Consider the following 13,197-nt stretch of genomic DNA (forward strand, 5'->3'; position numbering starts at 1 on the left):
TTGTAATTACATGCACTTCACAATAATTAAATTAAACGCGCGTCTCAATATCGCTTCGCAGACAGTTCGAGCCAGAAATCTGCAACGTAACTTGCCCGCCGCTTGGCTGCCCTCGGGGTACATGTCCTGGTGCCGGTCGGGATGACAAATGTCGCATCAACCCCTGCTCTCTGGCGACAGTGTCCCCCGATCCTTATCACGTTGGCCATCAGCATGTGTCGTCCCGAAATGCGCCACTTCAGAACTGCTGCCACCATCGATAATAATGGCACTGCTTTACTCCGCGTAGATGAACAAATAATTACGAAAATAAAATAAAAGACATAACAGTGCAAGGCTCGGCTGGTTGATGGTTGTTTACTTTCGTGTAGGTAATTGGGCTTCAAGCTTATATATATAAAATTTATTACATGAATTTTTCCCTTCGTTAAGTTTCCTACTTCGTCTCTCTCTCTCTCTCTCTCTCTTAATTTACTTAGTTCTCGAAGTTTACACATCAAAATTTTTTTATTAATTATAATCATATCATGTATAAGGTGGGCTATCGAAGCAACCGTCTAGTACAATTTATAAGTAAATTGTTTCTTTTATATTTATTTTATCATTTATTTATCAAATCTATCTACTATAACAGTCTATAAAATTTGTGATCCAGTACAGAGGGAATGGTTTTTAATATTTTCTTATCTTACATTATAGACTTCCAATATAAGTATAAGTTCTGATAAGTATAGGATAAGTATAAGTATAACAAATATTTTGTTATAAAAAATTATTTCTTGTGATTTATTTAAGGCAACAGTTTTGGCAGAAAATTAACATAGTGTCGTAAATGTATCTATAATGACTTGGCATAATGAAAGGAAGTACAAGATATGTTTGTACGTCAGTGAGAATATATCAATGAATATACAATCACGTTTAGAAGTAAAACTGCTTAAATAATCGGAAAGTTGAAATATATTTAACCAATGACCAGAGAAATAATACGATAATAAAAATTGCTTTTTTAGAAGAAAATATTGAAAAATATGTAACTACAAATGACATACATGAATAATTACACTTACATAAAATGAATGTTAACATGTACTAATTCATATTTTAGTTCATAAACATTTATGTTGATTATTATTATTTAATTTGAGTATTTATATGCAATAGTTAATACGAGCAGATAATAAGTATGATTACAGAAATAATTTTATTTAAACACGTATTTATCCGCGCGTTCGAGTGTTTCGGGCACAATAATACTCAATGAAGGAGAGATAAAGGAAGGTTTCCGCAAAAGGTTTCCGCAAAAGGTTCCGCAACTTCGAGAATTTACCCTTATAATGGCGATATCGTTCTCGCTATATTCCAAAGACATATGTCTTTGCTTTGCCCAAGTCTTATACGTTATCCACCAATTAATTTGGTGCTTCCTGCCACTCCTTAAGTCAATGGAATCCACGAGGACAAGAATGTCAGTTCTTTTTTCCCCTTTCAAGCAGTGTTCGGCAGTCAAAACATCTCGTGGGGAGATAAGAGCTCCAGTGCAGATATGATTTCTTTCAGCAGTAATATCGGCAGTGCTATTGCGCATTAATGATACAACAAAAGGAAATTCATTTGTCTTTACTTTCTCAACGTTTTGCCCAATCATGGGATTTCCATTTGCGAGTACGCATTGGACGCCTGAAATATATAACTTTTAATTTTAATGTACATTAGAGTTATAGAAATATTGGCGACTTACATAATATTATGTAATGTCCAAGAAAGAGATACGTATTCCCTAGCATCTTAAAGCCACTAAAATAACAAATTTATCCTAAATTAGCTCAGCATCTGCGGTATTATTTATTCAACTACTATCATGTTTTATGTTTTATGTCTTTGTCTAATTCTCTTACTCCGCTTATGATAAATTTCACAATTTAATTAACAAAATTGCTTTGAAGTTTTTAAATTCCAAATACACAATTGGACACTTCTGTTGGTAAAATCATTATTAACGAACGTCTATGGTTTATTATTATTAAAATTTATTAAATTTATAAATAAAATATTTGTTACTATATTATTTGATTACATGGTATTACTTATATACGTACATATCCACTAATATATATATATATATATATATATATATATATGTATATATGTGTGTTCATGTGGGGGTACGTGTGATGTGACGAAATCTTCATTTTGTCATATAAGGAATTTTAATTTTTGTTTTATTTTTCTTATTTTAATCGATCGACATTATTAAATTCATTTATTAAATTACATCAAATATGAAATATTTGAAAATATATTAAGATCTATTATAAATTAAAAATTGATGTATAAAATTTATAATTATTGTTTTGATTATAATGGTATATGCAAATATATTAAAATATGAAAAATAAACTAATTTTTATTATAAATATAACGAATAAAATATAAATTATTTTATCAAATATCGAATGTCAATTTTATCGATATAATTACACACAATTATGAATGAAACATTTTACAAATATAGAAATACGTTTATTTCAGAAATCGCTAAATATGTATAATTAATAGCATTTGCTTATTCAAAAAACATCAATATTTGAACAGTTTTTATGCTAAATTTAATTTTAACGAATCTTAACAAGAACTATATTGAATACGTCATGTACGATAAATCTCAAAATACTAATCCTAATTATTATTCGTCTCCTTAGTGTATACAATGATAAGACTATTAAAAGCACTGATGAAATTCTACAAAAACCTGAGTATTAATAAATATAACATGCAAATCATATCTTAAAAAGTGGAAAAATATAACATTAATTACGCAATAAAATATGAAACGTTCTAATATTGCACAGTTGCTCTTTTTACGCAAATAAATGTATAATTGCTATAAAATATTTACATTGTGCTTTACGAATATATTCAATTATCTTCATTTTATCATTAAATTAAAAAATTGCATTATAAAAACACACGCTTATCAAATTTAAAAATTAATTATCGACTTAAATTGTAGATATATTTGCATTTGAAAATTAAAACTGTACAATCAGCTTGGTTATATCAACAGTAAAACGAACATTACTAAGTCCATGTGAATATACATTAGTCTACCGTTTGATTTGCTTGTACTGTTTGCTTAAAAATCGTGTAACTCCGAATGTAATTCAACAATTAGTCTGCAACTTTATTTTTATAATGTTGGATTACCCAATGGACTATTTCTCATCAGAATTATAATATAGTATTAGCCTTAATAGAGTATATCATTAAAGTTACGATTTCAAACATATTAAATATTTTCACAAATTAAAAGAAAAAATTAACATGTACTCTATAGTTTGTTCGATACACTCGTTTTATCATTGCCGAAGTTTAAATGACTTGAGCTTGTGAAGTTTAGCTCCATTATAAATATCGAACTTATTCTGTGCTTAACTCAAATCAAAGTCTTTTTATGTAAATAAAATTTTGTTCTCATCCTCTGATCTTTTTCTGTGACTAGCTACTCTGCATCTTAGAGTTCGATTACATAATTGAAATTTGTTCTTTACAATTAGGAGTATGAGATCATCGGGTTAACATTGGTCTGCCAAAAGAAATTCTTTTCCATATTTTCATAAATAGTCGATTATTATTCGTTTAAAGGACAATTACGAAATCTTTTTTTCAATTTTCTTTTACATATTAAGAGATGATGAAATAATATTTCAATTTCATTATCGACTAAGGGATCTCATAATTTTGTCAATAGATATGCGATCTAGGACTTAATATTCTGAATAAACTGTTGTAAACAGAAAAAAATCTTAAAACGCAACTTGAAAATAAAACTATTGTTATATTTATTTGTAATCCAATCATATTTTTTTTATAAAATATATCGTAACTTGAAAATATTTATGATTTAATCTTTATACTTACTAATAATACTAATTTTTCTTAATTATTCATCAACAAATAATAATTTTTAATAGAAGTCTATACGGAATTTAGAAGAAATTTCTATCACATTTGGTTTTTCATAAAAAAACCATTTACGTATATAAGTGGGATAAAAGAAATTTGTATTACTTCTCATTATTATAATTACATGTATAAATAAATATTACAATTAATCTTTTTCATGTTTGACAATTATGTTATAATCACAATTTATGTTATAATTAAATTATTTTCAATGAATTTGTTAATTTGTTTCTCGTAAAATAAACTAATTTCTATGTATTTTAAATTCGATTACAAGTATTTATTTATTTTAATTTAATAAAAATTAAAGAAATTACAAGTGTTTTAAAAATCATTTTACATACTTTATTCTATATTTATATCAAATTATTCTAATTACATTTAGACAAATACATATTTAACGTATTAATGTATTATTGGATTCATATTCAAATTGAATTAATTGATATTACTTTATTATGTGATGTAATTATTATTATTTAAAGCCAAGCAAAATTCTCATTCGAGACATACAGAATAAATTCTCTGTAGTAATGAATATTCGAGTGAACGTTTACTTTCTCAGGGTTATAGCGATTCACGAGATCTGGAAGTACTTCTTTATTAATTCCAATAATTCTATTGTAATATAAAACTGGCCCACCAAAATCTCCCTGAAGCATAAGAAAATACAGCTATTATCAGTGTGTCAAAAACGAATAATCAGCCTTGAATAAATTTAATTATTTAGATATAAGAATATTATATCTATCGACTATAGAACATTAAAAATTGTTTATGTATTAATTTCAGTTCATTTTAACAGAGTAAATATAAATATCTACCTCAATCTATAAAATCTAAAAATAATTAATATTCTTTAAGTGATGCATACTTACACGCTTAAGTAATGTAAAAGGTGAATTATGAGTACAGAAGTGACTTTCACCAATCATAACTGCACGTCCACTTGCGTCGAAAATTCTACGTTCACAATCATCATTAAATAAGACTCTGGCAGAGCCTAATAATATTGCTCTTGATATCTGACGTTGATTGCTTATACCCCATCCTGCCATCCTAACGAATTTATCAACTGCATCAGTGATGGATATCGGTGCTAAACGACCTACTTGAAATTGTTCTTCAATTGGATGCGTCAACTGTAAACATTTTATTTTATTGTAATATGAAATTGATAATATGAATTTTAAAAAGTTGATTTTTATTGTTTAATTATGTAGAAAGAATGAGGATTATAATGTAGTTCAATAGCAGATTAATGATGCAATTAAAAATTTACTTTTTCAATATCTAGTTACCTTTGTAACGCTAACATCATGATCTACAATATCAAGAAACATATTTCTATATAGAGCCCACTCAGTATAAGTAATCCACCACTCTATATTATATTCTGCACAATAATCTAATAAATTCGATCCATGAATTACAACAGTTTCATTAGGTGATCTGTTTTCAATACACTGAGCTGCACTGAGAACATGACTTCTAGTAATTAGCGATCCAGTGCAAATGTGATTTCGTGTAGGATGAGGATCTAGCAAATTAACATGTCTGAAAGCTGCAAGAAAACTAAAATCTCCTGATTGTGCACTGCGAACTTCCGAACCAATCAACGCATTAACAGTCGGAAAATTACATTGCGTACCTAAAAAACAATTGTAATTGACATTAAAATACTGCACCATTGAAATCGCTTATAAACCGTTTCTATCATAGTTAATTCTTACAGATTATCGCACATACGGCAAGAAGTAAAAATTTGTCGAATTCCATGCTAAAATGGGAAATTTAATTAAATTAATAAAATGAACGTTGAATATATCTGATATATTGAAAAATTAAACTTTCAAATATATTTAATAAGAGTATTTATAAGTCATTTACATAAGCTTGTGTGAATTCTACAGTATAAATTCGAAAAAAAAATTGTTCGATTACCGATTGTCGTAACAATATCAGTTTCAATTTATTCTCTTTCAATGTAAAAATTGTAATATTGAAATATTATGTTTGGATATAAAAATATTACCTTTACTCTAATTAAGTAATATTAATAATATATTATTTTAATGCGTAAGTTTACCTTTTCAATCGAAGAAATTTTTTACAAGAAAATTATAAATTACTTCAAAACATATTAAGTTTCTATTATAAACAAATATTTTGAATTATCAGTTATCGGTGCCAATATTTTCAAAATTCATTGACACGTGGTGACTATAATTGCTGTAAAAAAGAATTATTTTCTAATATGAATAAAAGTAATTTTTTTACAGTTTAATTCAGTTTATTCATTCTTTTTTTATCAATTTTCCTAGTGTATTCAATGATAAATATTTCAAAACAAATTCGAAATTTATTTCTAAGCGTTATCAAATATTTTATATGAGCCTTAAATTATCAAATAAGATGAAAATATTTTTTTGAGTTTCAAATTTATTCTCAATATGATATTGTTTAAATATGAAAAAGTCAATAGTGCTATTCAAAAGAATTTTTATATAACTTTAACGAGATTTTCATATCTCTATGTATGAAAAAACTAATTGTCTATTTTCATTTAATGTGCTCAATATACTGTAAAATTTAATAGATAAGAATTAGTAAACAAATTCGTGAAATTCTTAAATTTGAAAATTAAAAATGAAAATTCAATATCTCAGGTTGCATTTAACAGAACGAAGTCTAAAATCTTTAACTATTTATCAGTATTATTCATTTTTTTAATGAAATTAATATTTAATACTTAGTTTTACTATACTTCAGATAATCGTTAAATTGTTTCGCAATGTTTATATAGTCATTATGCGGGTTCGTGTTAATTATGCTGGAATTTATTCATTAAATTATAATGTAAAATAGATTATTTTTGATCTGACGAATAATGAGATGTATGCTTAACTATAATGAAGAATATGTTTTACAATTTAATCCCATACTCCATAGTTCTGTCGAGCCACTCATCTTATTTTCGCCTAAAGTTCAACGATTCTGGAATTGATTATAAAACATATTCTGATGAAGAAACCGTATTTATCTTATTTTTTTTTTTTTAAACGAACAAATATTTTCGTATATGAAAGGCATATGATTGATATATGATTGCCCTCACTCCTGTGGATTAAAAATATGAAAATATATGTTTATGTGATTTTCCTTTCAGATTATGATTTGCTGTTAATGTATGTTATAGTATAACCATTGTGATATTTGTTATGCTTTTCTTTAAAATTTAAGCATTATGATATTTATTTCAGTTTTTTTTTTAAAATAATGTTAACGATAATAAATTGTTATGTTACCATCCTTCAATTTGTGATAATACAAAATTATTATTGAATTCGATTACAATAAGAATTGTTAATTTATTGTAATTATACATATTAGACGTATACGTAGCTAATTATACAACTGGTTACAAATACAAAATATCAGCATAAAATTGCATTGAACGTTCAAATTGAACAGATGTGCTTTTAATTATTTATTATTCTACCCAAACAAAATCATCATTTGTAACATCTGTAATAAATTCACTGTAATAACTAGTATTCATATGGACGTTAATTTTTTGGATAGTTTCAACTGAGGTTCCTTTGGGAAGTACTTGTTTGTTGATTCCTACAAGTCTGCCGCAGTGCAAAACAGGCCCGCCAAAATCCCCCTGAAAGATAAAGATATACTTTAATAGTATTATAATTGCTTATGTACAAAAATATTTGATATAACTATTTATATTCAACATATAATTTAATTTTTTACTTACTCGTTGTAATAATATGTAAGGTGTGCCAAGTGTACAGAAATACCTTTCATCAATATGTGTTCTGGTTCCACTTACTCGTAGAATATGAGCTTCACATTGAGCATTTGATACAACGACCGCAACGTCTGTTAGTAGATTTAGAGATAATACTCTACGGTCACTTGTACCCCATCCTGCCAAGAAAACGGGATATCCTATCATTTCTACTTCAGTTGTTTGTAGTAATAAAGCTGGTTGAAAATGTCCTACTATTTGATGTGTTAACTAAATAATTTATAAAGTTTTGAATTAAATATAACGTATGTATTCGATTAATTTTATAAGTAAATGATTCGTGTTCATTTATTCATCAATCCGATCATTATTATTAGTACTTTGAATGATTTTAATTTCTTGATAAGACAATTTTTTATTAAAATAATGGATTCATATTGATTATAAATCTTTAATGATTAATTAACCTTTAGAATAGCAATATCATTCTCTATAAATGGAAGAGGTTTATTTCTATAAAGTGCCCATTCGTTAAAATATATCCACCATCGAATATTGTATGTGACACCATATATTAAAGTATTGGTTCCGTAAAGGACAGCAGTGTTATTCACTTGTCTATTTTTAAGACAGTGCGCTGCAGTTAGAACATGAATTCTTGATACCATCGTTGCGGTACAGATATGATCACGGTTTGGTAAAGGATGCGTAATATTAATTCGTTTTATAGCTACGATGAAGGGATATTCTCCTTCGAATGCGTTGCGAACATTTGGTCCAATCAACGCATTAACGGTCGGAAATTTAGATTGTATTCCTAAAATATAATAATTAATTAATTAGAAAAATTTTATGCTATTTGAATCATTGATTTATTCTTACTGAATAATGCAAATAAGCCTAGAAGCGAAAATATTTTGAAACCCATACTGGAAATAAATAGTCAATGAGATATAGCAATAATGTTGAATAATTAACAAATATCTTTAAGTTTAAGCTTGGATAAATTTAACATGTAATGTACTTCATTTTATTTAAATAAATGTCTATCCTACACGCATTACTTTTTAAATATATCGCTTCAATGTTAATCGTTACAAAAAAACCACTAAAAATATTTATAGTCTAACATAAATTACTATGATTGCAGTGAACAAGAAATATTTCATAATATAAACATTATACACTATAAAAATATATTAAATTATAATCATTAATCCTTCATTTCATTAAACTTTTTAATGTCTTTAATGATAAAAATGAAAAATAATGTCGAACACATATACTATGAAGTATAACATGTAAATCATACACTAAGAAGACGAAAAAACAATATTACAATAAATTAATTACGCGATAAAATTGGAATTGTTCTAACATCAAATAGGCGATATTGCCACGAAATTGAATTTATGCTTGCTATAAAATGATTACATTGCGATGTATGAATATATTAATTTTTTAAAATTTTATTATTAAATTAAAAAACATTTGCATTATAAAAATACAACGTTTTCAATATTAAATAAGTTATTGACTTAAATTGTATATAAATTTTCGTTTTAAAGTTGAAATTGTACGTACAAATCAGTTGTATTAATTGTAAGAAGAATATTACGGAATCCATGTGAGTATACGTTAGTCTATCATTTGATATACTTGTACTTATATTTATAGAAAAATCCTGCATTTCTAACTCGGAATTGACCAATAAAATTGTAAATTTCTTTTGTTGTTAAGTAATGTAAATGTTGGATTATCCGATAGATTATTTGTCATCCGAATAATAATGATACAGTATTTTTTAAGTCTTAATAGAGTAAAACACAAAATCTTTCAAAAGCATATTCTATTTTATTAAATTTTGGAGTTACATGAATAAATATAACAATTCCTTTTAATGTTTGTTATGATTAATTAATTTCGACGAATTGCGTTAATATTCTGTCAGTTCTAATTGATCAATTATTAACTATTTTGTTCATTAACGTCATATAGGACATGAAGTTTATTAAGAATGATATTACACATTTGATGAATTGTAGAGCTCATTATCTTGAAAATTAATTTATAAAATAGTCAATATATATTATTACAAATAATTGATCATTGAAATATTAAATATTAAATATTATAGCCTTCTGCTATGAAATTCAACTGATATATTTTTATTTATCCTGCGTTACATTTATCATTCAATTCCAAACGAAAGTGTCAGCCATTACGGTTGTAATAAATTCTCTATAATAATTTATACTTGTATGTAAGTTCATTTTTTCTGGGTCCATTTCTATCCCCCCTGCTGGAATTATTTCCTTATTAACTCCTACAATTGAACGTTGGTATATAACGGGCCCACCAAAATCACCCTGAAATATAATAAAATATATTATTGATTGATAATTGATTAAATATAAGTAAATACTCATAAAATATATTAATTTATGTAATTGTTAGTATGTTATTATTTTTTAAATTGTGATTAATATATTGAAAATATTGTATTTCTGTTAATTGAAATTATAAAATATCTACGCTATTTAGTTATAAAATTATATATTTATATCCAAAAGTAGCATATCGATTATACTATGAAAAATAATTGTATCATCGAAATATCGTATATCTTTCAGCTGTCTATATAATTATCATTAATATAGTTTTAAAAATATCTGATGGAAAGTAAGCAAACATTGAAATTAATACTTTAGGAAATTTGGATTATGTTAATATGAATAAATTATACCATCTCATAATAATTATTATTATTATATTCAAATAAAATTAATAAGCTAAAAAAAGAGTATTACTACTAATATCTTAGAACTTTGAAATAACAGTAGAATACAGTCATTTTCAATGTTCTACATGAAATCAATTGTATCCAATAAAATTAATACTTACACGTTGTGTTAATATAAAAGGATCATTAAAAGTACAGAAGTATCTCTCATGAATGCCTATTATTCGGTTAAATGAGGCTCCAAGTCTAATTTCACAGTCATTCGGTGATAAGACTCTTGCACTTCCGGTTAGCAGATTAAGCGATGGTATACGCCGTACAGTCAAGCCCCATCCTGCTAAAACAATGTATTCATTTGCTAAATTCTGGTTCGAAATTGTTCCCAAAGGGGCAATCATGACACTTTCTGGTACTGCTTGAGCTATCTAGATGAATTTTAGTAAGTGATTAATAAACATATCCGTTATATTTAATTAATTTAAGAGTGATTGTTATTTTCATGATATATATAATTTTGTTTACATGAATAGAAACTATAAAAGTATTCAATATCTATAATTTAAATAAAAACCTCCAAATTACAACTTTATTATTTGATAGTAAAGATTAGATTTGCGATTATTGACAAATAACTTACCTTTGTAACACTAATGTCATTGTCCCGGAATTGAAGACGCCTATTTGTATTCAAGGTCCATTCGTTAAAATTTACCCACCATTCTATACCGTAAACTGAGCAATATCCTAATGTATTTGATCCATGGATAATAACAGTTTCATTTTTTAATCTAACTTCAATACAATGTGCAGCACTTAGAACATGAGTTCTTGTGATAAGTGCTCCCGTACACACATGATCACGCGTGGGATGTAGATTTATTACATTGACTCGTCTAAATGCTACAATGAATGGAAATTCTTGATACTCAGCCTTGCGAACACGCGGACCAATCATTGCATTGACAGTCGGAAGGTTACATTGTATACCTTAAAAAAATTATAATTATTTAAATTAGAAATTATAAGACCTCATTCATTATTAGACCAATTGTATTATAATTCATTCTTACACATTAATGCACATAGAGGAAGAAGTAAAAATATGTTGAAATCCATACTAAAAATAAAGAGCAAGCAAGTATATAAATTATCGTTGAATATTTATAAAATATAAAAAATGTTCATTATTTAACATTCAACTTAATAGATTATTCTAATGTTATCAATCTTTAGAACCAATTTAAACAAATTTATAATAATTTAACAGAAAAATGAGACTATTCAAATGTCCGTAGTAGTGGGTACATTATATTTTTTAAACAATTAGAAAAACTTTAAATACTTTTTATTAATACAAGTTAAATTATGTTTGATATATATTAATAAAATATTATCATACCTTTCAAATTGATTGAGGTAAAACGAAAAAGTAATTAATAATTATTTCAATTCTTACTAATTAATTATATATAATACAAAATTCTATAAAATTACAGTGTGATTGTGAATTCTAACGTTCTTTGTTAGTGTATTTTCCTGAAATGAGTGATAGTATATATGTGAGAAACATTAAATGTTAAATTCAAATTAATCCTTATATATACCGAAATCCATATTTGCTAATATTCAAGACTTTAAATAAAATATTAAATTTGGCAAAGGCACAAAAATTATTAAATATTACGCACAAATCATAAAGTAGATGAAAAATATTGTAACAATTTTGTTAAATCCTGTAAATGATAACGTTTTCACATCAAAAAGTCAACATCAGCTAACAAATTAGATTTATAATATTTTGTAAGAAGCATTTAGTACAAAACAATTAATTTTCATATTAAAATTTGTAAATACTAATTAATATAAATTTCAATTGTTACTCAGTTTTCAAATTATGAAAGGAGAAATGTCAGTGCTAATAGAAATTGCACAACAAATATTGAAGTATACTATAAATTTCTAAGATTTTATTCAAACGTTAATGTAAAAATCATATAGTTTTGAAAAATAATCAGATAATAAATTAATTTTTTTACAATGTTGGATTATCCGATAGATTATTTGTCATCCGAATAATAATGATACAGTATTTTTTAAGTCTTAATAGAGTAAAACACAAAATCTTTCAAAAGCATATTCCATAATTCATGCAATTGGCTCTTCTTATCATTTCTAAAGTTTAAATGACTTAAACTTGAGAAGCTAAGCTCCATTATACATTGAATATCGAACTTATCCTGTGTAAATGAAAATTTTGTTCTTTACAATTAGGAGTATGTGAACATCAGGTTAGCATTCGTCTGCCAAGAGAAATTCTTTTCGATATTTTCTTAAATAGTCGATTATTATTCGTTTAAAAGACATTTACTAAATTTTTTTGTCAATTCTCTTTTACATATTAAATGATGATGAAATAATATTTCAATTTCATTATCCACTAAGGGATCAATTAATTCTGTCAATAGATAAAGATAATTGTTTCGATCTTATATAGGAATATCGAATAAACATTTACAACAAAACATAATATGCACAAAGTTATCTTAAATAAAAAATCATGTCAGGTTGTAGAATATTTTTTACTTTAAGTATAATTTACATAGATTATCACAATATATCATTATCTGCACATAATTTTGTCATGACGATTTATTTGCGATCGGTTATCTTTGGTATTTGATGATATTCTATTTATATCTATTTGCATAAAAACTAGAATTTT

At 25.9% G+C, this 13,197-nt stretch overlaps 1 protein-coding gene across 1 annotated transcript; it reads right to left on the bottom strand.

Moving 5' to 3' along the window:
* Window positions 1–4,445: 4,445 nt before the first annotated feature.
* Window positions 4,446–8,543, bottom strand: LOC105360382 (uncharacterized). Its single transcript, XM_011497275.1, has 7 exons — window positions 8,200–8,543; window positions 7,814–8,002; window positions 7,469–7,636; window positions 5,716–5,746; window positions 5,268–5,617; window positions 4,845–5,108; window positions 4,446–4,619 (listed from the first exon to the last, which is right to left on the bottom strand). The coding sequence occupies exons 1-7, from the start codon at window positions 8,398–8,400 to the stop codon at window positions 4,446–4,448; spliced, it is 1,377 nt and encodes a 458-aa protein (XP_011495577.1). The 5' UTR covers window positions 8,401–8,543.
* Between the last annotated feature and the right edge of the window lie 4,654 nt (window positions 8,544–13,197).

The sequence above is a fragment of the Ceratosolen solmsi genome, unplaced genomic scaffold (genome assembly GCF_000503995.2).
Source record: "Ceratosolen solmsi marchali unplaced genomic scaffold, CerSol_1.0 scaffold13, whole genome shotgun sequence".
NCBI classification, from domain to species: Eukaryota; Metazoa; Arthropoda; class Insecta; order Hymenoptera; family Agaonidae; genus Ceratosolen; species Ceratosolen solmsi.

Bases quoted from the DNA above. Each gene is read 5' to 3' on its own strand.
- LOC105360382 (XM_011497275.1), bottom strand. From the start codon at position 8,400: ATGGTATCAAGAATTCATGTTCTAACTGCAGCGCACTGTCTTAAAAAT. The intron at 8,003-8,199 runs GTTAATTAATCA...TAAATTATTTAG, and splicing joins ATGATATTGCTATTCTAAAG to TTAACACATCAAATAGTAGG. The intron at 5,618-5,715 runs GTATGTGCGATA...ATTGTTTTTTAG, and splicing joins ACAAATTTTTACTTCTTGCC to GTACGCAATGTAATTTTCCG.